Source organism: Elephas maximus, chromosome 4 (genome assembly GCF_024166365.1).
Source record: "Elephas maximus indicus isolate mEleMax1 chromosome 4, mEleMax1 primary haplotype, whole genome shotgun sequence".
Lineage (NCBI taxonomy): Eukaryota > Metazoa > Chordata > Mammalia > Proboscidea > Elephantidae > Elephas > Elephas maximus.
This window is the reverse complement of record NC_064822.1, coordinates 60,990,557-61,016,464: the sequence shown is the minus strand read 5'-3', so window position 1 is coordinate 61,016,464 and position 25,908 is coordinate 60,990,557. Positions and strand designations below refer to the sequence as shown.

Below are 25,908 nucleotides of genomic sequence, written 5' to 3'. Positions count from 1 at the left end.
ATGTAGAGCAGTTATCAGAATGAGGCTTCAAGTGTCCAGAGGCATAGAGTAGATACAACCAAAGTTCTAGACTCAGCTGGTCCTCTTAAACTCTTCCCTCCTCAACTGGGAATTGATGAGGTGTAAGTGAAAGAGAACAAGGGGAAAAGCTTACCTGTTGATTGGCCAAGTTTAAGATTTCTTTGATTTATAAGTCTTTTTTTGTTGTTGTTATTAACCTGATGTCATTGGTCCCAGTTTCTAACATTTACATTGGTAAGAAAAGTGAAGAACAGGTAGCTCTTCACAGATGTCTACTTTCAAACATTAATAATGGGAAAAGCATTGAACTGCAATACAAGTCTTTGTTTTATTTCTACTTTTGCCATTAAATTGTATTATCTTTGGCAAGAGATTTCTCAGCTTGTCAGTTTTCTTATCTTTAATAACACTGTCTGTCTGACAGACTGAGGTGGCTGTCCTTGCAACAGGCATCTGTACCTCCTGGGATGTATCTCTATGTGCTGAGGACATCCCCGTTTTTGCCTGTCTCTATTTTCTGTTTTTCTTGCTTATCAGTTCTTGCTTAGTCCCTCTATCACTTTGATAGCTACTGTTCTCATAAACTTAAAAGCACATGCTTACATTTAAAAAACAAAGAGCAAAATACTAGAAAAGGTCAAAATAAGAAAATTGCACATGTATATTGATTTAGAAATCCTTGTTCTTGACTGTTAACCTAAAGGTTGGCAGTTCGAACTCACCCAGCAGTATCACGGAAGAAAAGTCCTGGTGATCTGCTTCTGTTAGGATTATAGCCAAGAAAACCGTATGGAGCAGTTCTACTCTGACACACATGGGGTTGCTGTGAGTTGGCAACTAGCAACTACATGCATGAATTGGGTTTTCAAGGTCAGTGTATCACCACATGACCACATCCAAACCCAACCCATTACGGTCAAGTTGATTCCGACTCATAGCAACCCTATATGTAGCCTATAAAACCTTTTTTTTAGCAGTGTAGTTTTTAATAATGGAAAGCTTTTTTTTTCTGATTGTATAATTAACTCATGCAAATTATTGCATTATACATTAAAATATAAAGAAAGTAGGGTTATCAGAAACTCCACTGCCCTGAAATAGCAACCATTAGCATTTCATTGACCATCCCTTGGTGTGTGTGTGTGTGGGTTATTTTACAGAAATGGGATCATAGCATACTTAACTTTTTTTTTTTAATTGAAGACACTTCCTATCCTTCCCTCCACGTAGCAACTCACCCTCATCCCTGTCCCTGAGGTAACTCATTACCAACTTAGTTTTTATCTTTCCATATTTTTTCTGTACTCATATGATCCTATGTGACACATATACATGTCATATACATGTGTATATGGTCTTTCTGTCCATGTCTGATGTACAAAAAGTGGGATTATGCAATACATACTTTTCTAGTAATGTGTTCGATAAAAATACTATATTGTGATATAAGAACATGTGTATATTTGTAGACCACATTAGAGCATGCAAGGCCCGAAGAGCCCAGCTGGGATGAAGATTTTGCAGGTGTGTACCATGACCTGATCCATTCGCCTGCCTCTGAAACGCTCCTAAATTTGGAGCATAATTACTTTGTTAGTGTCTCAGAACTGATTGCTGAGAGAGACGTGGAGCTGAAGAAATTACGAGAGAGGTATTTCAAATTTCTTGCAATTTCATAATTAAATGTTACATTTTCAAATATGATGGCCTGCAGAACAATTTGTTTTCATTTTTGGTAAAATCAAAGAATAACAGAGAAAAACCTTTTGTTATTAGAAATAAATTTTATTATGTTTAAATTTGTAATTTCCACTGAGTGTCATAGATTTACAGAACTTTGCAAATGATTTTCCCAGAATAGATTGTCCTGGAGTTATATATTCTTGTTTCTGGTAAGAGGAAGAGCTTACATCTGTTGAAGGCTTGGTTAGTTCCAGGAGCTGTGCAAAATGTCTTAGATGCCGTAGGTCATTTGATCCTCTCTACAGCCCTTCTATTGTTATCCCCATTTTGCAGATGAGGAAACTGAGGCTTAAAGAAGTTAAGTAACTTGTACAGGAACAAGCTGAAACTTGCAACCAGAAAGTCTGATTCCAAAGCTGTTAACTCCTCTACCATGTGTCCCTATTCAGTACCTGTTTGTTGCACTGCTGTGTAATTAGGTCCACAGTCTCTTTCAATCCATTTTGTAAGTTTATTTACATTAAGATAAAAATGATACTCGCATTATTATAAGAAATTTTAATAAGACACGAATTCATTTTACATGGATTATACTTACAGTACACAAATAATACTTTTATGATTCGTTTTTTTTTTTTCAGAGTAAGTAAAAATTGCCAGCATTATTTATTTTAAAGCATGGCTTTCCAGGCTACCCCCTAGCAGTGCTATAAATTGTAATATGAACTCAGGACACACTCCTTCTCCTAGATAATCTATTTTAATACATACTGCAGAATTTAATAATATTTATTACCTTAAGAATACTTATTTAAGACTTTGGGTATACGTGACATCAGGATAAATTTTTTAGTGTTGTTGATGTAAAATTTCTCTAATTGTAAGAGGACATGAGGGCCAAACCACATTTATTTTTTGTGACCAAATTAATAATTTTAAATGATGTACTGATTTCCTCCTGGCTCTCAATTTCCCATTAGAAAACTGGAACTAGCAAAATGAGAATTATCTGTTATTCCCGTAACAGGTTACTCATAACAACTATTCTGCCACAGATGAGGAAATTAAAAAAAAAAAAAATCATAAGCAAATGAATTTAATCATTTTTCCTGATGGATACTGTCTTCTCTGTACCAGATTGGCATTTTTATTCCATTGCATAGATTTATAAAGTTTCATAATAATCCTTTTACCCTCATATCTAATAGTAAAAATATTAGAACTCTATATCTAAAAGAAAATGACGCTGATGTTTTGTTTATAGGCATGGATTTGCCGACTAGCTGTATTGAGGCAGTTTATTCCTTCCCAGATGTGGTGCCTGCAGAGTGGGTAGTTGCTACAAGGAAATGGTTGAAGCAGTGCCCCAGGGAAGGCAAAAATTTAATTTTCATCTACATGTTTATTATGTAGCCAGTAAAGTTTGAATATATTTTGAAAAGAAGAAATTCAGAATTAATTACTTAATAATAATTACCTTCTGTTGAATATCATTTATTTGTTTTTTTTTCCTACCAGAGATTCAAATAATATAAGCTTCAACTCATTCAGAATCTGTTCTTAGACCTCAGGTTTTCTGGGACTACACTCATTCTGCCTATTTAGGTATATTGATAAATTCCCATCTTGTCTATTTACACTTCGTATCAACAGCCATGGAAACCCTGGTGGCGTAGTGGTTAAGAGCCACAGCTGCTAACTGAAAGGTCAGCAGTTCGAATCCACCAGGCGCTCCTTGGAAACCATATGGGGCAGTTCTACTCTGTCCTATAGGGTTGCTATGAATTGGAATCAACTCGCTGGCAACAGGTTTGGATTTTGGTTTTATCAACAGCCATTATGAGTGCTGGTAAGCTACCCTGCTCTACCGCTTACTCTCTGTGCCTCCCAGAAGACTCTATCTGGACTCTCAAGTGTCAATATTCCTGTAATTGTTCTTTTTCTAAATCAGAAAATGATTCCAGTTCTACATGACTTCTCACCTTTTGAGAAGCTGAATTAACTTACTAGTTATCTGCACTTACCAGTACTTTAGTCTTTTTTTTTTACCCCTGTTGTGGAACAGTTTTTTAGTAGGGGTTATTTTGTTTTTAGAAATATCCTTTGGTGGTACGTCTTGATGGGGCTTTCCTCTTGTTCTTTTCTAAACATATACATAATGTTTGAACACATCATTCTTAAAACAGCTTTGTGCTTTATTTTTCATATGCCCAAACAGTTAGCTTGAAAACAAAAAATAAGCTGTGTTCCGCCTGGTAGATAATATTTCTTTAAGTCTTCTCAGTATAACATGCAAGTTGTCAGAATTGTCACCTCTGACATATTAAGCCAATATATATTTAATATTTCTTATGAAATATAATAAAAATTCCTTTCATCTTAATCGTAGGAAAAACGTTCTATCATTAACCATATCATTAACTTGCATTTCTGACACATTTAGGGTAAAATAAATGTTAAAGCAGTTTTATTTATTGAAATCCTACTTTTAAAGTTTTTTTCACCTTCACTGGTGATAAAAGTAGATAAAAGGTATCATTGTCATTTTTTAAGTTTAAAGAAATATCTCGACCACATTCAAGATATTTCTTTAAACTTTAAAAATGACAATGATATTATTTATCCACTAGAGGGAACACGTGTAATGTAAAATATTAATACATATTTATATCTAAGTTTATATTTATTAATGTATAGCAGCTATTTCTGTTTCTAAGTAAAAATCTCACTTGCAAGCATAATCTTTACCTGACCTGTAATAGGTATTAAATAATTAATGGAATCACCTGTGTTAGAACTAAGTAGGGATGAAACAATATTGAATATTTAATACTAGAAGATATCTGTAGCCTGTGTGAACCAGTTTCATTTATCATATACCTATAAGAATCTTAATCAGTTATTATAAATAAATACAGATTCACTTTAAGTGAAAATTGCTTAATTTGACTAAAATGATAGTAAATTCCTTTTAGTTCACATCTGTGTTTTGTTCTTTCTGAGCTGATTTGAAATATGTATAAGAGCAAATTTTTTTTTATATTAGAAGGTAATTTTTTCATTTGAAATTATTAAATGAACTTATTAAAATATAGCATACATACAGAAAAGGGAACAAATTGTAGCTGTGCAGCTCAATACATTTTCACGAAGTGAGCACACCCATGTTACTGTCACTCAGATCAGAAAATAAAATATTCCCAGCCCTATGTGAGGCTCCCTCATGTCCTCCCAGTCACTACCCCTTTCCTCCCATGAATAACCATTATCTGAACTTCTGACACTATAGATTAGTTTTTCCAGTAGGGAAAACCATTCTTAATTTCTACACATCCTTTTTTTGGGTAAATGAAAGTAAAACTAACATATCTTCAGAATGTATTTTGCCTTCCTCTGTAAAAGGAACATTGTGACTTAATAAATTTTTTCTTAAAGCCTAATTGGCAGCTTCTGATTATAAAATAAACTAACTTTCAGAGATTGAAGTCACTTTTGCTCATGTAGAATAAATAGAAAATGTATTTAAGTTGGAATTGCGGAGTATCTTCTTTGAGAAAATCTGCAGATAAAAAGGGGCCTGGATTTTTAAGCATTGGCCATAGGCCATTGCCGTCAAGTCGACAGGGTAATTTACAAGTCACTTTTTTTTATATTTTGACTGCTTTCATTTATGCATTAAATTTGGATTAAAATTTGGCTATGTAGATGACATTGTTGAGTATCTGACATTGTCGTCATTAGTTCCATATCTCCATTTCCAAGGATTTAAAGTGCTTTCCAGGTATTATAGTCCCCACTCCTGCAAATATTCCTATAAAATAAAAATTTTATTTTCGCTTTGTAGAAATTATTCAGGGAGTCCCTGAATGGTGCAAACAGTTAATTAAGCACTCAGTAGCAGAAAGTTTGGCGGTTAGAACCTACCCAGAGACGCCTCGGAAGACAGTCCTGGCGATCTGCTTCTGAAAGGTCACAGCCTTGGAAACCCTACGGACCAGTTCTACTCTGCACACATGGGGTCGCCATGAGTTGGAATCAACTCAACAGCAATTACCAACAGCAAAAACAAATTGTTCCGTGAACCTAAAGTAGCCATGTACCTTGAAAGTTTTATGAATATGTCTGATCTACTGGTTTATATTTTAGACAGGGTATTGAAATGGAAAAAGTGATGCAGGAATTAGGAAAGTCATTGACAGATCAAGATGTAAACTCACTGGCTGCTCAGCATTTTGAATCCCAACAAGTAAGTGAAATACCTTGACTTTTAGCTATACAGATACATTGTCTTTCTTTTTTTTAAAATGCGTTTTAGGTGTAAGTTTACAGAACAAATTAGTTTCTCTTTAAACAATTAATACACATATTGTTTTGTGACATTGGTTGCCAACCTGCAACATGTCAACACTCTCCCCTTCCCAACCTTAGGTTCCGCATTTCCATTCGTCTGGCCCTCCTGTCCCATCCTGCCTTCTCATCCTTGCCCCTGGGCTAGTGTGTAAACATTCAGTCTCATATACGTGGTTGAACTACATGTGTTTTGTTTGTTTTATAGGCCTGTCTAATCTTTGGCTGAAGGGTGAACCTCAGGAGTGACTTAAGTACTGAGTTAAAAGGGTGTCCGGGGGCCATACTCAGGGTGATATGGTTACGTTTTCCTTTACTTATTTATTTTTGTAAAAACACTAACCAGGTGGCATACTGTCTATTTTTAGGACTTAGAAAATAAATGGACAAATGAATTAAAACAATCAACTGCTATCCAAAAACAAGAGTATCAGGAATGGGTGATAAAACTTCATCAAGACCTCAAAAACCCCAGTAACACCTCACTCAGGTATTAATCATGTACAATTCATATTATAAAAAAAGTAATTCATATTATACAAAAGTTAATTTTTTGTAGTAGTTGGTATTTATTACAAATTGGACTTTTTAAATTTTAAGTATTGTTAAGTTGCTGATGAAAAGTCAGGGTAATTTTATGCTTCTTTTAAACACTTCTTGTGTTACAGGCTTTATGTGAATTATTTGGGGGAAGTGAGGCTTGATTCGTTTAGGGTAAAATCGTGATTTTCTCCCTAGAACTTAGCTTTAAAAATCTTTTAGAAGCATATGGCTAAATACACTGAGTATTATCTATTTCTTTAAATTGACTTCTGTTCAGTGCAGTAAACACTGAATCTCTGCTAGATGCCAAGCACTAACCAGAGAAACAAAAAAGATATCTGACCTTGTGGAGCTTATATTCTAGTAAGAGAGACCAAACCAAAAACCAAACCAACTCCATTGCCAATGAGTTGATTCCGACTCATAGAGACCAACTTGTAAATAAATAAATACTGTATAGACTGATATGTGCAGTATTAGAGATGTATATAGAAATAGTATGTAGGACTTTTATAATTCATAACTTGTATGGCACCATTTGTCCTAAATGTGTTTCTCATATTGCCCAAGAACTTGACAGTGCTTGTGTTATTTTCTGGTTGTATACTCATATGGAATATGTATACTCATGTGGAAACCCTGGTAGCATAGTGGTTAAGAGGTATGTCTGCTAACCAGAGGGCTGGTAGTTCAAATCCACCAGGCACTCCTTGGAAACTCTATTGGGCAGTTCTACTCTGTCCTACAGGGTCACTATGAGTCGAAGATGACTCAACGGCAACAGGTTTTTTTTTTTTTATATATATATACTCATATGGAGCCCTGATGGTACAGTGGTTAAGACCTATGGCTGCTAACCAAAAAGTTGGCAGTTCGAATCCACAAGCCGCTCCTTGGAAATCCTATTGGGCAGTTCTGCTCTGTCCTGTAGGGTCCATATGGGTCGGAATCGAGTCGACAGCAATGGGTTAGTTAACGGGTTATACTCATATATTTGAAAATTCTTTATTCTTTCAAATCTTAAACTATATTTAGTTGGAAATATACTGAGTACAGTATAATAATCCTATTTCCAGCATTTGATAGTACATGCTATAAACATTTAGAAATAGCTTTTTGTTTGTATAATATCAGTCTCTCCCACTTTTTTTTTTTTTTTTTTCCCACTAGTCTTGTCTTGAGGACAAGACTCATATCCTTTTTTCCACTGTTGTATGCCCAGCTTCTTGACAGGTGCGCAGCTCTTGATACAGGCGTGATACCTGCTCAGTAAATAAATAAAGTGACTGTACAATTTTCCGTTCATACCAACAATGTATGAGGGGGCTCCCTGTCTCCAGTCTACTTTGTGATTATTTGCTCAGCGTACAGATCAAATAAGTATGGTGAAAGGATACCTGAAGCACACCTTCCCTGATGTTAAACCACGCCGTATCCCGTTGTTCTGTTTGAACAACTGCCCCTTGATCTATGTACAGGTTCCTCATGAGCACAATTTAGTGTTCTGGAATTCCCATTCTTCGCAACATTACCCATGATTTGTTATGATCTACACAGTTGAATGCCTTTGCATAGTCAATAAAACACAGGTAAACATCTTTCTTGTATTCTTTGCTTTCAGCCAAGATCTGTCTTGACATCAGCAGTGATATCCCTTGTACCATGTCCTCTTCTGAATCTGGCTTGAATTTCTGGCGGTTCCCTGTCCATGTACTACTGTACAATCCTTTAATTATCTTCAGAAAATTTTACTTGGGTGTGACATCAGTGATATTGTTTGATAATTTCCATATTCAGTTGGATCACCTTTTTTTGGAATAGGCATAAATATGGATCTTTTCTAGTCAGTTGGCTAGGTAGCTGTCTTCCAAATTTCTTGACGAGTGAGCACTTCCAGCACTGTATTGTTGAAACATCTCAGTTGGTATCCTGTTGATTCCTGAAGCCTTGTTTTTCACCAGTGCTTTCAGTGCAGCTCAGATTTCTTCCTTCAGTACCATCAGTTCCTGATCATATGCAACCTCTTGAAATGGTTGAATGTCAACCAGCTCTTTTAGATATAGCAACTCTGTGTGTTCCTTCCATATTCTTTTGATGCTTCCTGAGTCATTTAATATTTTCCGCATAGAATTCTAAAATATTGCAACTTGAGGCTTCAATTTTTTCTTCGGCTCTTTCAGCTTGAGAAATGCTGAGCGTATTCTTCCGTTTTGGTTTTTTAACTCCAGGTCTTTGCACATGCCATTATAATGCTTTACTTTGTCTTCTCGCGCTACCCTTTGAAATCTTCCGTTCAGCTCTTTTACTTCATCATTTGTACCATTTGCTTTAGCTACTCAATGTGCGAGAGCGAGTTTCAGAGTTTCTTCTGACATCCATCTTTCTTTCCTGTCTTTTTAATGATCTCTTGCTTTCTTCATATGGTGTCTTTGATGTCATTCCACAACTCATCTGGTCTTCGGTCTTTAGTATTCAATGCGTCAAATCTGTTCTTCAGGTGATCTCTAAATTCAGGTGGGATATGCTCAAGGTCATACTTTGACTCTCGTGGACTTGTTCTAATTTTCTCCAATTTCAACTTGAAGTTGCAAATGAGCAATTGATGGTCTGTTCTGCAGTCAGCCCCTGGCCTTGTTCTGACTGATGATATTAAGCTGTTCCATCGTCTCTTTCCACAGATGTAGTGGATTTGATTTCTCTGTGCATTCCATCTGGCGAGGTCCACGTGTATAGTCACCAAAGTTTATGTTGTTGGAAAAAGGTACTTGCAATGAATAAGTCATTGGTCTTGCGAATTCCTATCATGCAATCTCCGGCATGGTTTCTATCGCGAAGATTATATTTTCCAACTACCAATCTTTCTTCTTTATTTCCAACTTTCACATTCCAATCACCAGTAATTATTAGTGCATCCTGATTGCATATTCAATCAATTTCAGACTGCAGCAGCTGATAAAAATCTTCTATTTCTTCATCTTTGGCCCTAGTGGTTGGTGCATAAATTTGAATAATAGTCGTATTAACTGATCTTTCTTGTAGGCGTGTGGATATTATCCTACCACTGACAGCGTTGTGCTTCAGGATAGATCTTGAAATGTTCTTTTTGACCATGAATGTAACACCATTCCTCTTCAAGTTGTCGTTCCCAGTATAGTAGACCATATGGATTGATTGTCTGATTCAAAATGGCTAATACCAGTCCATTTCAGCCCACTAATGCCTAGGATATCGATGTTTATGTGTTCCATTGCATTTTTGACGATTTCCAACTTTCCTGATTCTCACTTAATACATTCCACGTTGCAGTTATTAACAGATGCTTGTAACTGTTTCTTCTCATTTTGAGTCATGCCACATCAGCAAGTGAAGGTCCTGAAAGCTTGATTCCGTCCATGTCATTAAGGTCGACTCCACTTTGAGGAGGCAGCTCTTCTCCAGTTGTATTTTGAGTGCCTTCCAATCTGAGGGGCTCATCTTCCAGTACTGTATCAGATAAAGTTTTGCTGCTATTCATAAGGTTTTCACTGGCTAATTCTTTTCAGAAGTAGACCACGGGGCCCTTCTTCCTAGCCTGTCTTAGTCTGGAAGCTCAGCAGAAACCTGTCTGCCATGGGTGACCCTGCTGGTATTTGAAATACTGGCATCACAGTTTCTAGCATCACATCAACATGCAAGCCCCCACAGTACGACAGACTGACAAACGTGTGGGGGTGTCTGTCCTTAGACAGGCTTTTTACTCTTTGGAATTCAGTTTGCTTGATTGCCTTGTTACCTCAAATTTCTAATGGATTCAAGAAAATTATGATTTTGTAGATTATCTGAGTTTTTCTAGCTGTTGGGACAGAAACAATATTCTCTTGTAGCTTTCTACATCCTAAGGTGAAAGTATTTTATTAATATAAATTTATTTTTAAGTTTAAATTTATGATATTTACTATTGGAGACAGTTGCTGAGACTAATGAGGCTGTTGGACAAACCCAAAATATTTGAATTCAAGGAAGCAGATGACTATTATAGACTTAGATCATCTTTAGTATACCATGAAATTTGAATTGAATAGTTGTGCAGTTATACCAGTCTCCATGGAAACCTTCAGGGAATACAAGATCAGAACAGAGCAGAGCAAAGAGAGAGATTCTTTAATGAGAGGAGAATGCTGGGAGCTGGGGAAAGAAAATGGTAAAAATAGAGGTTGGGACTACATCAAAATGAATTTCACCATATTTTTTGTTTTATTTAACTTTTAAAAATTTTTTCGTTGTTGTCTCTTTACCTATTTTGTAGTTTTGCCTAAGTTTCAACCTCGTACAGGATATGTTACAAGTATACCTCATTTTATTGCACTTCACAGATATTACATTTTTTACAAATTGCAAGTTTGTGGCAACCCTGCCATTGAGCAGGTCTTTTGGTGCCGTTTTTCCAACAGCATGTGTTCATTTCATGTTTCTGTGTCACATTTTGGTAATTCTGGCAATATTTCAACTTTTTCATTATTATTGTATCGGTTATGGTGATCTGTGATCAGTGATCTTTGAAGTTACTGTTGTAATTGTTGAGGTGTCACAAACGGCACCCTTATAAGACAGTGAACTTAATCCATAAATGTTATGCACGTTCTGACTGCTCCACCAATCAGCCGTTTTCCCTTTTCTCTCCCTCTCCTTGGGCCTCCCTATTCCCTGAGACACAACAGTATTGAAATTAGGCCAATTAATAACCCTATAATGGCCTCTAAGTGTTCAAGTGTCTCTTACTTCAAATGAAAAGCTAGAAATAATTAAGCTTAGTGAGGAAGGCATGTCAAAAGCTGAGACAGGCCAAAAGCTAGGCATCTAGCTCCAAACAGTTAGCCAAGTTGTGAATGCAAAGAAAAAGTTCTTGAAGGAAATAAAAAGTGCTACTCCAGTGAACACACAAATGATAAGAAAGTGAACAGCCTTATTGCTAATATGGAGACAGTTTTAGCTGTCTGGATAGAAGATCAAACTAGCTACAACATTCCTGAAGCCAAAGCCTAATCCACAGCAAGACCCTAGCTCTCTTGAGGTCTATGAAGGCTGAGAGAGGTGAGGAAGCTGCAGAAGAAGAGTTTGAAGCCAGCAGAAGTTCATTCATGAGCTTTAAGGAAAGAAGACATCTCTATAACATAGAAGTTCAAGGTGAAGCAGCAGGTGCTGATGTAGAAGCTACAGCAAGTTATCTAGAAGATCTAGCGAAGGTAACTGATGAAGGCGTCTGCACTGAACACAGATTTCCAGTGTAGATGACACAGCCTCATATTGGAAGAAGATGCCGTCTAGGACATTCATAGCTGGGGAGGAGAAGTCAGTGCCTGGCTTCAAGGCTTCAAAGACAGGCTGACTCTCTTGTTAGGGGCTGATGCAGCTGGTGACTTGAAGTTGAATCTAATGCTTATTTACCATTCCAAAAATCCTAGGGCCCTTAAAAATTATGCTAAATTATGCTACTCTGCCTGTGTGCTATAACTGGACCAGCAAAGCCTGGAGGACAGCACATCTCTTTACAACATGGTTCACTGAATGTTTTAAGCCCACTGTTGAGTCCTACTGCTCAGAAGAAAAATTCCAAACATTACTACTCATTGACAGTGCACCTAGTCATCCAAGAGCTCTGATGGAAATGTACAGGGAGATTACTGCAGCCCATGGATCAAAGAGTAACTTCGACTTTCAAGTCTTATTATTTAATAAGTACATTTTGTAAGGTCATCGCTGCTGTAGATGGTGATTCGTCTGATGGATCTGGGCAAAGTAAATTGGAAACCTTTTGGAAAGGATTCACTATTCTAGATGCTGTTAAGAACATTCATGATTCATGAGAGGAGATCAAAGTATCAACATTAACAGAAGTTTGGAAGAAGTTGGTTCCAACCCTTATGGATGACTTTCGGGGGTTCAACACTTCAGTGGAGGAAGTAACTGCAGATGTGGTGGAAACAGCAAGAGAACTAGAATTAGAAGTGGACTCTGAAGATTTGGCTGAATTGCTTTAATCTCATGATAAAATTTAATGAATGAGGAATTTCTTCTAATCAATGAGCAAAGAAAGTGGTTCCTTGAGATGCAATCTACTCTTGGTGAAGATGCTCTAAACATTGTTGAAATGACAACAAAGGATTTAGAATATTACATAAGCTTAGTTGATAAGGCAGCAATAGGGTTTGAGAGGACTGACTCCAATTTTGAAAGAAGTTCTACTGTGGGTAAAATGCTATCAAACAGCACTGCATGCTACAGAGAAATCTTTTGTGAAAGGAACAGTCAATCGATGCAGCAAACTTCATTGTTGTCTTATTTTAAGAAATTGCCACAGCCACCCCAACCTTCAGCGACCACCACGCTGATCAGTCCGCAGCCATCAACATCGAAGTAAGACCCTCCACCAGCAAAAAGATTACGACTTGCTGAAGGCTCAGATGGTGGTTAGCGTTTTTTAGCAATAAAGTATTTTTAATTAAGATATGTACTTTTTTTTTTTTTTTTAGGCACAATGCTGTTGTATACTTAATGGACTACAGTATAGTGTAAATGTAACTTTTATATGCACTGGGTAACGATAAAATTCATTTGCCTCACTTTATTGCGATACTCACTTTATTGCAGTGGTCTGAAACCAAACCCACAATATCTCTGAGGTATGCCTGTATATGTTTTAAAATCTAATATGATTGTTAAGTAATGAGTTAGTCATTTCATTTAATCATTGCCTTAGGCCATTAGGAAATATTAAATGGTAATTTTTTTAAATATATGAATTGATAGTATAGTGGCTGAGAAGTGTAATATACATTACATACTGTGAGGAAGTGAAAGAGCAAGTGGGAATTTTAGAACCTGTTGGTGCTTATGGTCTTACTTGTCACCATGGATGAAGGATATATTTAGGAATAAATTAAATCTTTTTTTCAGCTGTTCAGTTTTCTCTCATTTTATTGTCAAGCTTGCCTTCCTTTAAGAAAAGTTTCTTGACAAATGTACCAACAAAGCATATTGATAACTTTTATTAATTTCAGTGAAGAAATTAAAGTCCAGCCAAGTCAGTTCAGAGAATCTGTAGAAACAAATGGGAGGATTTATGAAGAACAGAGAAAGTTAGAAGAAAGTTTTACCATTCACTTAGGTAAGTATATTAGTTTGTGAAATTACAATTTATTATAATTTGCGAGAACTTATTTTTGCTCTGTAAGAGAAAAATCTTGCCTAGTAGTAGGATGTACCCATGGTATTTTTGAATTCCAAATTATATCCTGCTCCAAGGAAGCCTATAGGTTGTTGGCCATAAGTTTTCTGTTTTAGCTTATGAATTATTTTTTGCAAATAGAAAGGTTATATATTAATAGTCATTAAAATGGGAAATTACAAGACCTATTTTTAATCACTATTTATAGCACAACATTTATTCTGGATTCTTGCCATTGAGATTTCCATCGTGTACTGGATGTTTGCAGCTCCCTAAGTATCTTTCTGGAACTGTTCCCCACCTTCAGGGGCCCAGTTGAAGACCATGCATAATTTGAGATTGCTGAGAGCAGATATGCTAGACTTCTGTAAGCACAGACGAAATCATCGAAGTGGCGTGAAACTCCATCGGCTCCAAACAGCGCTGTCACTTTATTCCACATCTCTCTGTGGCCTGGTTTTACTAGTAGATAATCGAATCAATTCATACAGTGGAATTAAAAGAGGTAAGTTAACAACATCCATATTTACTTCATTAAATTTCTCCTTTTCATACCATTCTTACAAAGTAATGAATTACGGAAACACTAAAAAATGTTTTAATCACCTCAGTATTCAAGTAGACCAAAGAGCACACATACCCAGCCCTAGTTATTTTAGTTTCATAATTTAGCATTTGTAGAGTGCTTCATGATACTTAGTTTTTCTTAAAACGCCATTATATTGTAAATAACGCTCTTAGAGAATCCTCGTTCCGAGGTATAGCAAAAAGAACAATCAGGATATAAATGTATTTTTCAATTTAGAAGAAGATTGTGGCTCGGTGAATTTTAGTTCACCCATTTTGCTTTTTTATTTTTTTTAGTAATCTACTTCTTAAATGTGCTAGGTAAGGTGCTACGTTCCCTCTTATTGCAACTCACTTTTTATGATTATTTTTAAGTATTTGAATAGGTAAGTTACACTGAAATGTATAGCTGTTTTTGAAAGAAGTTTGAATAGCATTTATTTCCTTTCAAAAATACAACAACTTTCTTGCATTTTTGTAGTACTTTTTGGGACCAGAATATGATCAAAGTATTATTTAAAGAGAAGTTGAAATTATATTAAAATTTCTTTGTCTACTAACTGGTTACTTTTTTGAATGATTGCGAGGTTAAGTTTCTGATCAAAACAAAATTTTTATACCCTAATTTAATAAGGTATAATTATTGAAAGGACAAATATGAGAAATCATACTTGTGAGTTTTATTTTCTATTTCTACTAGATCTCATTGTATATAAGCAAAGCCTATATGTTTGATAGTTCACATTTAGAAGTTTGTAAATATTTTGGGTCCCTTAGATTTTGCCACAGTCTGCCAAGAATGCACTGATTTCCATTTTCCCCGAATTGAAGAGCAACTGGAAATTGTCCAGCAGGTGGTACTTTATGCTAGAACCCAGCGCAGCAGCAAATTGAAAGAATCACATGGTTAGTAAAACACAATTTTTTTTTTAATTTCACTTTCAGTATGTTCTGTTTCTACCCACTCTAATGTCATATAAACCAAACCAAATCCATTGCCGTCAAGTTGATTCTGACTCATAGCGACCCTATAGGACACGGTAGAATTGCCTCATAGGGTTTCCAAGGAGCGGCTGGTAGATTTTAACTGCCGATCTTTTGGTTAGCAGCCGAGCTCTTAACCACTGCGCCACCAGGGCTCCCCTGGGTCATATGGGTCATCATTAAAATCATATAGAAAGTTGTATTGGTGGAAAGGTAGAAGAAGAAAATTAAGAACAAAATTCAAGATCTTCAGAAGCTTGAAATTTGTTCCTAAGTTTTTTGTGTAATTTTTTTCAAGATCCTTAACAAAAGCTGTTTTTTAAATTTCACTACTAAGTAGGCCCCCATTGGAAAGTTGGTCTTTTGAATCAATTTCTATCTCTAAAATGGACACAATTATTACCAAGAAAACATTGAAATCGTAGAGTAGGAGGTATCACAAAATAAACAGTTTTTATTTATTTCATCTTTGAGCCACTTAAGTAGCATGAAGGCAATTACAGGAGTTGTTTTTGGTTGTTCTTTTTTTAAAAAAAAAAATTCCCCAAAAGATTGTTTTTTTCTATATTTATTCACAATATAACTCTAACTATTTGGGAAATTCGCTGGAACGTATTTTTAAAGCTGTGGAAAAAATTCATGGCCTCTTTCTCCAGAAGCCTTCTATCTACACATAGAAATAGTTAAGGAAAGACATGAGTAAAATAAAAAGCTCTGACAAAAATTACAGACTGATTCTGCTCTTCTTTAATTGAAATATGAAAGTTGAAAATGTATTTTCTTTATAAATTATATTAGTGCCATAAGTTTGTTTAAACCCATTGTTGTTGAGTCGATTCTGACTCATTGTGACCCCACAGGACAGAGTAGAACTGCCCCATAGGGTTTCCAAGGAGTGGCCGGTGGATTCGAACTGCCAGCTGTTTGGTTAGCAGCCAGTCTCTTAACCACTGTGCCACCAGGGCTGTAAGTTTGTTTAGTTAGAAGCTAAATATAGGAGTGTTCTTCCCCTTTGGTTTTCTAACTCCAGATCTTTGTACATGTCATTATAATACTTTGTCTTCTCGAGCTACCCTTTGAAATCTTTGTTTAGCTCTTACATTTCATCATTTCTTCCACTCACTTTAGCAACTCTACATCCAAGAGCAAGTTTCAGAGTCTCTTCTGACATCCATTTTGGTCTTTTCTTTCATTCCTGTCTTTTTAATGACCTTTTGCTTTCTTCATGTATAATGTCCTTGATGTCATGCACAATTCATCTGGTCTGCAGTCATTAGTGTTCAGTGCATCACATCTGCTCTTGAAATGGGAAATATTCAGGTGGGAAATATTCATGGTTGTACTTTGGCTGTCGTGAACTTGTTTTAATTTTCTTCAGCTTCAAGTTGAACTTGCATATGAGCAACTGATGGTCTGTTCTGCAGTCAGCCCCTGGCCTTGTTCTGACTGATAATATTGAGCTTCTCCATCATCTCTTTCCACAGATGTATTCGGTTTGGTTCCTATGTATTCCATCTGGTAAGATCCATGTGTATAGTCGCTGCTTATGTTATTGAAAAAAGGTATTTCTAATGAATACGTCATTGAATGTGCAAAGACCTGGAGTTAGGAAACTGAAAGGGAAGAATACACTTGGCATTTCTCAAGCTGAAAGGACTGAAGAAAAATTCAGGCCTCGAGTTGCAATATCAAAGGATTCTATGGGCAAAATACCCAAGGACGCAGAAAGCATCGAAAGAAGATAGAAGGAATACATGGAGTCACTGTACCAAAAAGAATTGGTTGATGTTCAACCATTTCAAGAGGTAGCGTATCAAGAACCAATGGTACTGTTGGAAGAATTCCAAGCTGCACTAAAGGCATGGGCAAAAAGCACAGCTCCAGGAATTGACAGAAAACATATTGAGATGCGTCAGCAAACAGATGCAGCACTTGAGGCACTCATTCGTCGTCTATGCCAAGAAATTTGGAAGGCAACCACCTGGCCAACTGACTAGAAGAGATCCATATTTGTTCTCATTCCAAAGAAAGGTGATCCAGCACAATGTGGAAATTAAGAAACAATATCATTAATATCACATGCAAATAAAATTTTGCTGAAGATAATTCAAAAATGGTTGTAGCAGTGCATCGACAGGGGACTGCCAGAAATTCAAGCCGAATTCAGAAGAGGCCGTGGAATGAGGGATATCATTGCTGATGTCAGATAGATCTTGGCTGAAAGCAGAGAATACCAGAAACATGTTTACCTGTGTTTTATTAACTATGCAAATGCATTTGACTGTGTGGATCTTAACAAATTATGGATAACATTGTGAAGAATGGGAATTCCAGAACACTTAATTGTGCTCTTGAGACACCTGTACTCAGACCAAGAGGCAATTGTTTGAACAGAACAAAGGGATACTGCGTAGTTTAAAGTCAGGAAAGGTGTACGTCAGAGCTGTATCCTTTCACCATACTTAGTCTGTATGCTGAGCAAATAATCTGAGAAGCTGGACTATATGAAGAATGGAGCATCAGGATTGGAGGAAAACTCATTAACGACCTGTGTTATGCACATGACACAACCTTGCTTGTTGAAAGTGAAGAGGACTTGAAGCAATTACTGATGAAGGTCAAAGACTATATTCTTCAATATGGATTATACCTCAACATAAAGAAAACAGAAATCCTCACAACTGGACCAATGAGCAACATCATGATAAATGGAGAAAAGAACGAGGTTGTCAGGGATTTCATTTTACTTGTATCCACAATCAATGCCCATGGAAGCAGCAGTCAAGAAATTAAAGGACATATTGCATTGGACAAATCTGCCCCAAAAGACTTCTTTAAAGTATTAAAAAGCGAAGATGTTACCTTGAGGTACACCTGACCCAAGCCATGGTATTTTCAGTCGCCTCATATGCATGCAAAAGCTGGACAGTGAATAAGGAAGACTGAAGAAGAATTGATGCCTTTGAATTATGGTGTTAGTGAAGAATATTAAATATACATACCATGGACTGCCAGAAGAATGAACAACTCTGTCTTGGAAGAAGTATAGCCAGAATGCTACCTAGAAGCAAGGATGGCGAGACTTCATCTTATGTGCTTTGGACATGTTATCAAGAGAGACCAGTCACTGGAGAAGGGCATCATGCTTGGTAAAGTAGAGGGTCAACCAAAAAAAGAAGAAGACCCTCAGTGGATTGGATTGACACGGCAGCTGTAACAACGGGTTCAAGCATAGCAATGATTGTGAGGATGGCACGGTCAGCGTTTTGTTCTCTTGTACATGGTGTTGCTATGAGCAGGAACTGACTCTACGGCACCTAACAACAGCACCAACAAATATGAGGGTAATCTTTCTTTCAAATATTTGTAAGGTATATTTTTCTGTCATGTTATGTCACAGGCATAAAATCACAAATCATGCTCTTGTCTGCTTGAATGCATTCTCAGTAATTTATTATTTCCTATAAAAATTTGACACTGCCCAGGAAATAAAATATGGCAGGTTTCAATATTGGAGCTGGTCTAGCCTTTAAATCTGTTTTACATACTGTGGATGCTTTTTTCTTTCCACCCCCGACAACTGTATTGTTTAAAAGACACCATTATAGTAGTTTAGGTACATATGTTTTGTGTTTTGTAGTAAGCAAAGACATATTGTTGTGTCTTTGCTTGATGTCTGTCTTCCAGTTTCCCAATGTAATTTGTAGAGTTTTTCCCTTTCTCCCGAAGCTAGGATGTGGCTATCTAGTCTTAACTTGATGATTAGCATTTGCTATAGTTTCCTTATATACTCGGTAGACTTTTAAAAAATGTTTTATTTATTGTTTAAGCATGTCTTAAATAGGTACAGTAGACCCCCCTTAGCCCCTTTCTCACTTTCCGTGGTTTCAGTTACCTGCAGTTTGAAAATGTTAAATGAGTACGTATTAAATGAGTCCCTATTGACAGCCATTTTATCTGTTGCTAATTTTTTGCTATTATAAGTAATGACGTGTGAGTAACCTGCACATGTGTCATCGTGCATGTTGGTGAGCATATCTACAGAAGAGATTCCCAGAGAGAAACTCCAGAGTTTAAGGAACACATACATGTATCGTTTTGACAGCATTAGCAATTGCTCCCTGTAGAGGCTCCACCAGTTTATACTCCCACCAAGGGTAGCCCTGGTGGTGCAGTGCTTAAAGAGATTAACTGCTAACTGAAAGGTCAACAGTTTGAAATCACCAGCGGCCCCTCAGGAGAAAGATGTGGCGGTCTGTTCCGTAGAGATTTACAGCCTCGGAAACCGGAAACCGTATGGGATTGCTTTGAGTCAGGATCAATTTGATGGCAGTGGGTTTTAAGGATGACGAGCTGTGGTTTTTGGAAACCCTGGTGGCGTAGTGGTTAAGTGCTACAGCAGTTCAAATCCATTGGACGCTCTCGGAAACCCCAGGGGGCAGTTCTCCTCTGTCCTGCAGGGTCACCGTGAGTCAGATTTGACTCCATGGCAATGGGATTAACTGTGGTTTTGCCGTGGCAATATGTGGTATATGTGACAGGGCCAAGGTGAATATTAGGAAATCAGCACAGAAGCATATCCTAACCAAGAATCTTTTAGAGAATTAACAGCACGCCTGCTTATTCTTCTACCATCTGCTTCCTCCAGCTCATTCAGACTGGCGATAACGTGATCAGAAGCATTTTAATATTTTCTTAGTAGTGACTAAAAGCATACAGATTGAGATCATGACAGGTGTGGGAGAAGGAGGAAGATTCTAAGTATATTCATGACAGCTAGAAAGTGTGCAGTAAATGACAGGAAGTTTTTAAACCACATATGGTTAAGGCACTGCGTGTACATCGTGGTATTTTGTTCTTGTTCAAGCAACTACTTTGTGGTTTAAGTGAGTCAGGGAGACAAGTAAGTTTATAAAAGACAACTTTCTTAAAGGAACCCTCATGCTGTTATAGAAGAGTTTTGTGGAAATATTTTCTTAGTCTTTTCCTTTTCTGTGCACACCCACGTGTTTGTTCTACCCATTTGTATCCTGATACGGAAGTACTTGTTAATTCTAAGACATCCCATTGTTTTTCTTACTGTGTTGTATTGGGCATCTTTATATTTCTACAGTTCATTATAAAAGGTAAAAAAATTATTATTTTTCACAGACATTTTATAAACATTATTTAAAAATAAAAAATAGCCATCCTTTTTGTATTATTGGACAGGTGTTACCATTAAAATGTGGAACGGGGAATGGGCTGTTCTCTCTGTTTACTCAGGAGGGCCTCTGTTTATTCAGACCCCACGTGTGGACAGTTAGAGTCCTTATTTATTGTTCGTTGTTATCTGTGCTATTATCAGACATTTATTCAGTAGCATTTGTGTGGCTCTGTATTAGAAACAGTATTATATTAAATATGGATTCTGGCAACACATAGCTTTCTGTCACCCTGTCTCTTTATATAAGATACGTGCATTTATAAGAGACAGTGTTATAAATCAATTCATCAAAGTAGTCACTGGGTAAAAATATTAAGTTACTTTTATTCAGAACGATTTTGAAACTATGATATTCTCTTGGCATTTGCAGTTTACTCAGTTGAAGTTCTGACTGTTTTCAGGTTATTTTCTGATGTCGAAGGCCATTCCAAAATGAATTCCAAAATAGTTTTGAAGTTAATTGGAATAAATATATAATACTCATACTGCATTTATGAGTTCTGATAAAATTCTTATAAATTTAGATGTATCTTCTCTTAAAAATATGTTTACGTAGGTACAGTAATTTGTGCCCAACCATAATAATGTATGATGAACAGAGATGTTTCTTATTTTCCCAACATTGTTCTTCTGAGTTATATCATGCCTTCTAAAAAGGAAAACCATTGAATGTCTGAAAAAGACATTTGAAAAGAAGTCTTACCCATCTATTTGAAATAAATTATATATACTAGCAGATAAGAAATAATGAATTTGGGCTGAATGTGAAGTGATCCCCAGTGCTGTTAACCATTAATTTGTAGTCCTGAACAAGTATATCAACAACAGTGACTCAGATTCTAAAAATAAAGATGATCACACTACAACTATCTAGTGAAGTTGTTTTATGTGTGGTTAAATTAATGTCCTGAGCTTCCTGGATGAAAAATAAGGGTTATTGGCAAGTCTAATGTAGTTAAGACCATAGGATTTTGAATCTGAGTATCTGGGTCACCACTGGCTCCGCCACTTATCTATGCATCTTGATTATGTTGTCTAAGCCTTTGTTTTCTCATTTTCCTCTGTAAAATGAAGATAATATTAGTACCTACCCCACAGGGGTTTTTAAGAATTCAATGAGACCATCCATGTAAAGCACGGAGCAGAATGCCCTTAGGAATTTTTTACTGTTGTGATTGTTTTGGGAGTAGTACTAATGATGTATTTTCATATGTTGCTGTGTTTATGTTGCACTGTCTTATGAATAGATTCTGGAAGCCGAAATGGAGGAAGCAATGATAAAACTAAGAATACCGATCGAAACTATTTAAATATTTTACCTGGTAAGTATTGTTTTATCTTAAATTACTATTTTTGTAATAATCACATACATTGAAATCATAGATCTGAAACATAAACTCTTATGGTGGACATTTAAAATGTCAGTATATCACTTAGAAAAAACATTTTACATATACGGGGTGTGTGTGTATATATATATATAATATACTTTCACAGATGTTCTCTAATTTAAATCTTTATTCTTATACTGGTACTGACTTTTTTCGTGGTCCATACAAGAACAATTGTTCAAACAGTTGCATTGCCTTTTTTAGTTATTTGCTACTTCAAATTTCCTCTTATATTTTGTTTCTTAGTTTCTTAAAAAATTAGCCAAGAAACAATTTCCATTCTCTTGAAATATAAACAATTGCACATAGAGATATACACAGGTGAACTTGTAGAAAGAACCTGGATCATCTGATACAGAATCTTTCTTATTTCCATTTCCCCACAAATTTTCTTGCTTTCCTTTTTTCTTTTTCCTTTATTATTCTTGGTTATGTTGTTTATCAAATGGAAATTCAGCCTCTCGATCCTCTTCCTGATAGAATTCACTCTGATGACCCTTAGTAGTGTTGGCCTATCAGGGCATAAAAAGGAAGGCCTGTTTGTGTACTTTGTAAGTGTAAAGTATAAAAAGCCTTTTAAACTAATTGGTAACTTGACAGTTTCAGAAATAACCATGATCTTAATATGTTTCTGTCCTCCTGTAGTTTCCTCACATTTCCTTCCCCAGTTCTTCTACATATAGGTCACATTACATTTAATCTAGGCAAATATCATACCCGTGTCTGGTACTCATCTTGGCACTCCCAGCCAGCTAGCTTGTGGTCATCAGCCTCCGAATTTCCTCCCACCTTCAGCTATCCTACCTTAGTGGATAATGTTAGAGCCAGGATTGCCTTACCACAGGCCGTTTCCTCCTCTTTGTGGAACAGGAAACCGTCCTCCTCTCCATCTAAAAATACCTTCATTGAGACAGGATTCGTTGCAGTTCTCTCCATAGATCCAAATTTAAATTATCCGTATTTTGTAGCTTAAAATGTGCCAATCTTATTATCTATTCTGGAGGTACTGATGTCTGATTTCTTTACTAACTTACCTCTTAACTGCTATATCAGTATTTCCCTTTTTGGCACCTTTGTGAAAAAAGCCATTACCTCGTTATTACTGCTGTATCAGGAGGGTATGTCATAAGTCTGAGTTGGAAAAGGAATACCAAACTCTTCAGTTAGGTATCCTAGAAATACCTGAATTTCCATTTAAAGGATGCCTATATATAAAAAAAAAAAAAAATTTTTATACCCCTCAGGAAGTTTATAGGAGATTAAGAAAGACCCAAATCACCAATTCTTTTAAATTTTTGTTTAACCCTTTTTAAACTCTTAAGAAAAATAGTTTTATTTATGAGTTTACTTTGTCATTATTTAAGTATTTACAGTTCATATCACCTGGTTCTCACAACAACCTTATGAAGAAGGCAGATAGGTATTATTTTTCCCATTTTATATATGAAGTAAAAGAGGGTCAATCAGTAAATTGAATTGTGTTGCCCAAGACCACTCAGCTAATAAGTGCTAGAGACCAGATCTTCTTTAACACCCAATCTAGTCCCTTTTCTACTATATCATATTATTTTAATTACTACTGCCAGCTCCTTGTCCCCTATTTTACTAGTGGGTAAAATGAGGCCAAGAGTTGGGTCATTTAAGGTCAAGCAAATCAGTGCCAATTTGAGGATTAGCAGCACCTGACTCTGTTCACTAAGTCAACTTGCCTTGCTGCTGGACCACTGCCATATTTAACATTACAGCTTCCGTCATCTGAGTTATCGATAGGAGCCTAGGAGGTAATCCACTTCACTGGGCTCAGAAGGATATTGGCTCATGTAGTCCCCCAGGGTTCTGATAAGCAGTTTGTGTCTTTTAGGGACTTCCTGGGAAATTATAACTATTTTGTTCCTCACAATTCTCTCATTACTTTTTCTTCATGTTGTTTGTGTGTGTGTATATACATGCCTGTGTCTCTCTGTCACTGTCATTTGTTTTTCTTCTTATCTAATTCCTTTATCTTGCTAAAGTTAAAAAAAGAACCTTTGCCTAGGCCTGTCAATGGTATCCATAGGAGCAGCTTATGTACACTAGTGACTAAGAAAGTTAAGCATTGAAAGTAAAACTGATGACATTTTTCTTGGCTAGTGGAAGTATGTAAAAAATTCTAGTGATTGTAGGGAGCATGGATTTTAAAGGTTTAAGGAGCACCGGTCCAGCATTCGGTCTAAACCATCCATCATTCATTCAACAAACATTTATGGAGTGCTTTCTCTGAGCCAGGTACTGTTCTGTGTGCAGAGATAGAGCATCAAACAAGACAAATAAAAAAAATCTCTATAATCATGCAGCTTAAATTATGATCTCTTTAAAATAAGAATAACCTACATAAACAAACAAAGTATTTCAGTGCTTAGAAAAAAAGCAGGATAATATGTAAGAATGGGGAGGGTTGTCCTATATTGGATAGGGTAGTTCAGGAAGATATCTCTGAGGACGTGACATTTGAGCTGAGACGTGATTGATGAAAATAAATCAGCCTTGTGAGAATCTTGGAGAAAAACCTTTCAAGCAACAGCCTGAATTGGGAATAAACTGTGCATGTTTGAAGAAATGAACAAAAGCCTGTGTGGTTAGAACACAAGGAGAGAGAGTAAAACAAGAGGACGTTGGAGAGATAGGCAAGGGTGGTCCAGATCATATAGGCTTGCAGGCCACAATAAAGAGTTTGGGCTTTATTCTAAATACAGTGTGGACCTGTTAGAAGATTTTAGTAGTGAAGTGATATAATCTGGTTTACATTTATGTCATTTTGGCTGCTAGGAGGAAATGGTTTGTAGGTGGGCAAGAATGGGAGGAGAGAGGTCAGTTAAGAGGCTACTGCAAAAACCTCAGTGAGAGATGATGCTGGCATGAACTGGAGTGATAGCCATTAAAATAGAACACACAGATTTGGGATATTTGTTGGAGATAGAACTGTAAATACTTGGTGGTGGCTTGGATTAGTGGTTGGGGAATAGGCAATAAGAAAAAGAAAGGAATTAAGGACAAATTCTCTTCTGTTTCTGTCCTGAACAACTAACTGGACGGAGATTGGGCCCATAAATTGAGAGGGCAAGAACAGATTTAGGGAATGAGGAAGACACCTAACGGGGTAATAAGTTTTTGCATATTAAGTTTGAGTTACACAGGACGTTTTAAGTTTCTACTGAGTACTCATTGGATTTACTTACTTCTTAGTGATCGCTTCATACCGACTTATGAACTTAATACAAAAATGGCTATTTTCTGTTATTTTTGTCTCTTTCCTTCCAAGAATTAAAGAGCGGTAACCGTAGTAGCTTCCTGAGCCCCAGATAGGCTCCTAATACACTTCTTCTAGTTCTACTATATTAGCTTATCTCTTTTTAGCTTTACAGTTATTTATCAAGCCCAGTGATGAATATGATTTATGCGTTTGAAAATCATGATTGTATCTGTTGTTCACAGGAGAATTCTACATTACACGGCATTCTAACCTCTCAGAAATCCACGTTGCTTTCCATCTGTGCGTGGACGACAATGTGAAATCAGGAAACATCACTGCCCGTGATCCTGCCATTATGGGACTCCGAAATATACTGAAGGTTTGCTGTACGCATGACATCACCACGATAAGCATTCCTCTCTTGCTGGTGCATGATATGTCAGAGGTAAGCAGATCGAAAAATACCAGGATTTTATGAATATGTTAGGAGTCCCTGGGTGGCATGAAAAGTTCAGTGCTTGACTACCAGCTGAAAAGTTGGTGATTTGAACCCACTCAGAGGTACCTCAGAAGACAACCCTGGCAATCTGCTTCTGAAATGTCACAGCCTTGAAAACCACATGGAGCCATTCTGATCTGTGCACATGGGGTCACCATGAGTTGGAATCTGCTAGGCAGCAACTAGCAACAGTAACAACATGAATATTTTAACTTTCAATATTGTATTGTAATA

General features: G+C 36.5%; 1 protein-coding gene across 2 annotated transcripts in view; it reads left to right on the top strand.

Moving 5' to 3' along the window:
• Positions 1–25,908, top strand: part of C4H12orf4 (chromosome 4 C12orf4 homolog) — a 61,513-nt gene that overhangs the window by 10,301 nt on the left and 25,304 nt on the right. The window contains exons 2-9 of one of the 2 annotated variants that reach the window (XM_049882245.1): positions 1,491–1,545; positions 5,851–5,950; positions 6,420–6,541; positions 13,632–13,738; positions 14,106–14,303; positions 15,143–15,271; positions 21,803–21,877; positions 25,418–25,620. In XM_049882245.1, coding sequence (XP_049738202.1) covers positions 5,864–5,950; positions 6,420–6,541; positions 13,632–13,738; positions 14,106–14,303; positions 15,143–15,271; positions 21,803–21,877; positions 25,418–25,620 — 921 coding nt within the window. In that variant the 5' untranslated portion in view covers positions 1,491–1,545; positions 5,851–5,863. Of the gene's footprint in view, positions 1–1,490; positions 1,673–5,850; positions 5,951–6,419; positions 6,542–13,631; positions 13,739–14,105; positions 14,304–15,142; positions 15,272–21,802; positions 21,878–25,417; positions 25,621–25,908 lie in introns of both variants that reach the window. The other variant, XM_049882244.1, reaches the window with a different exon arrangement.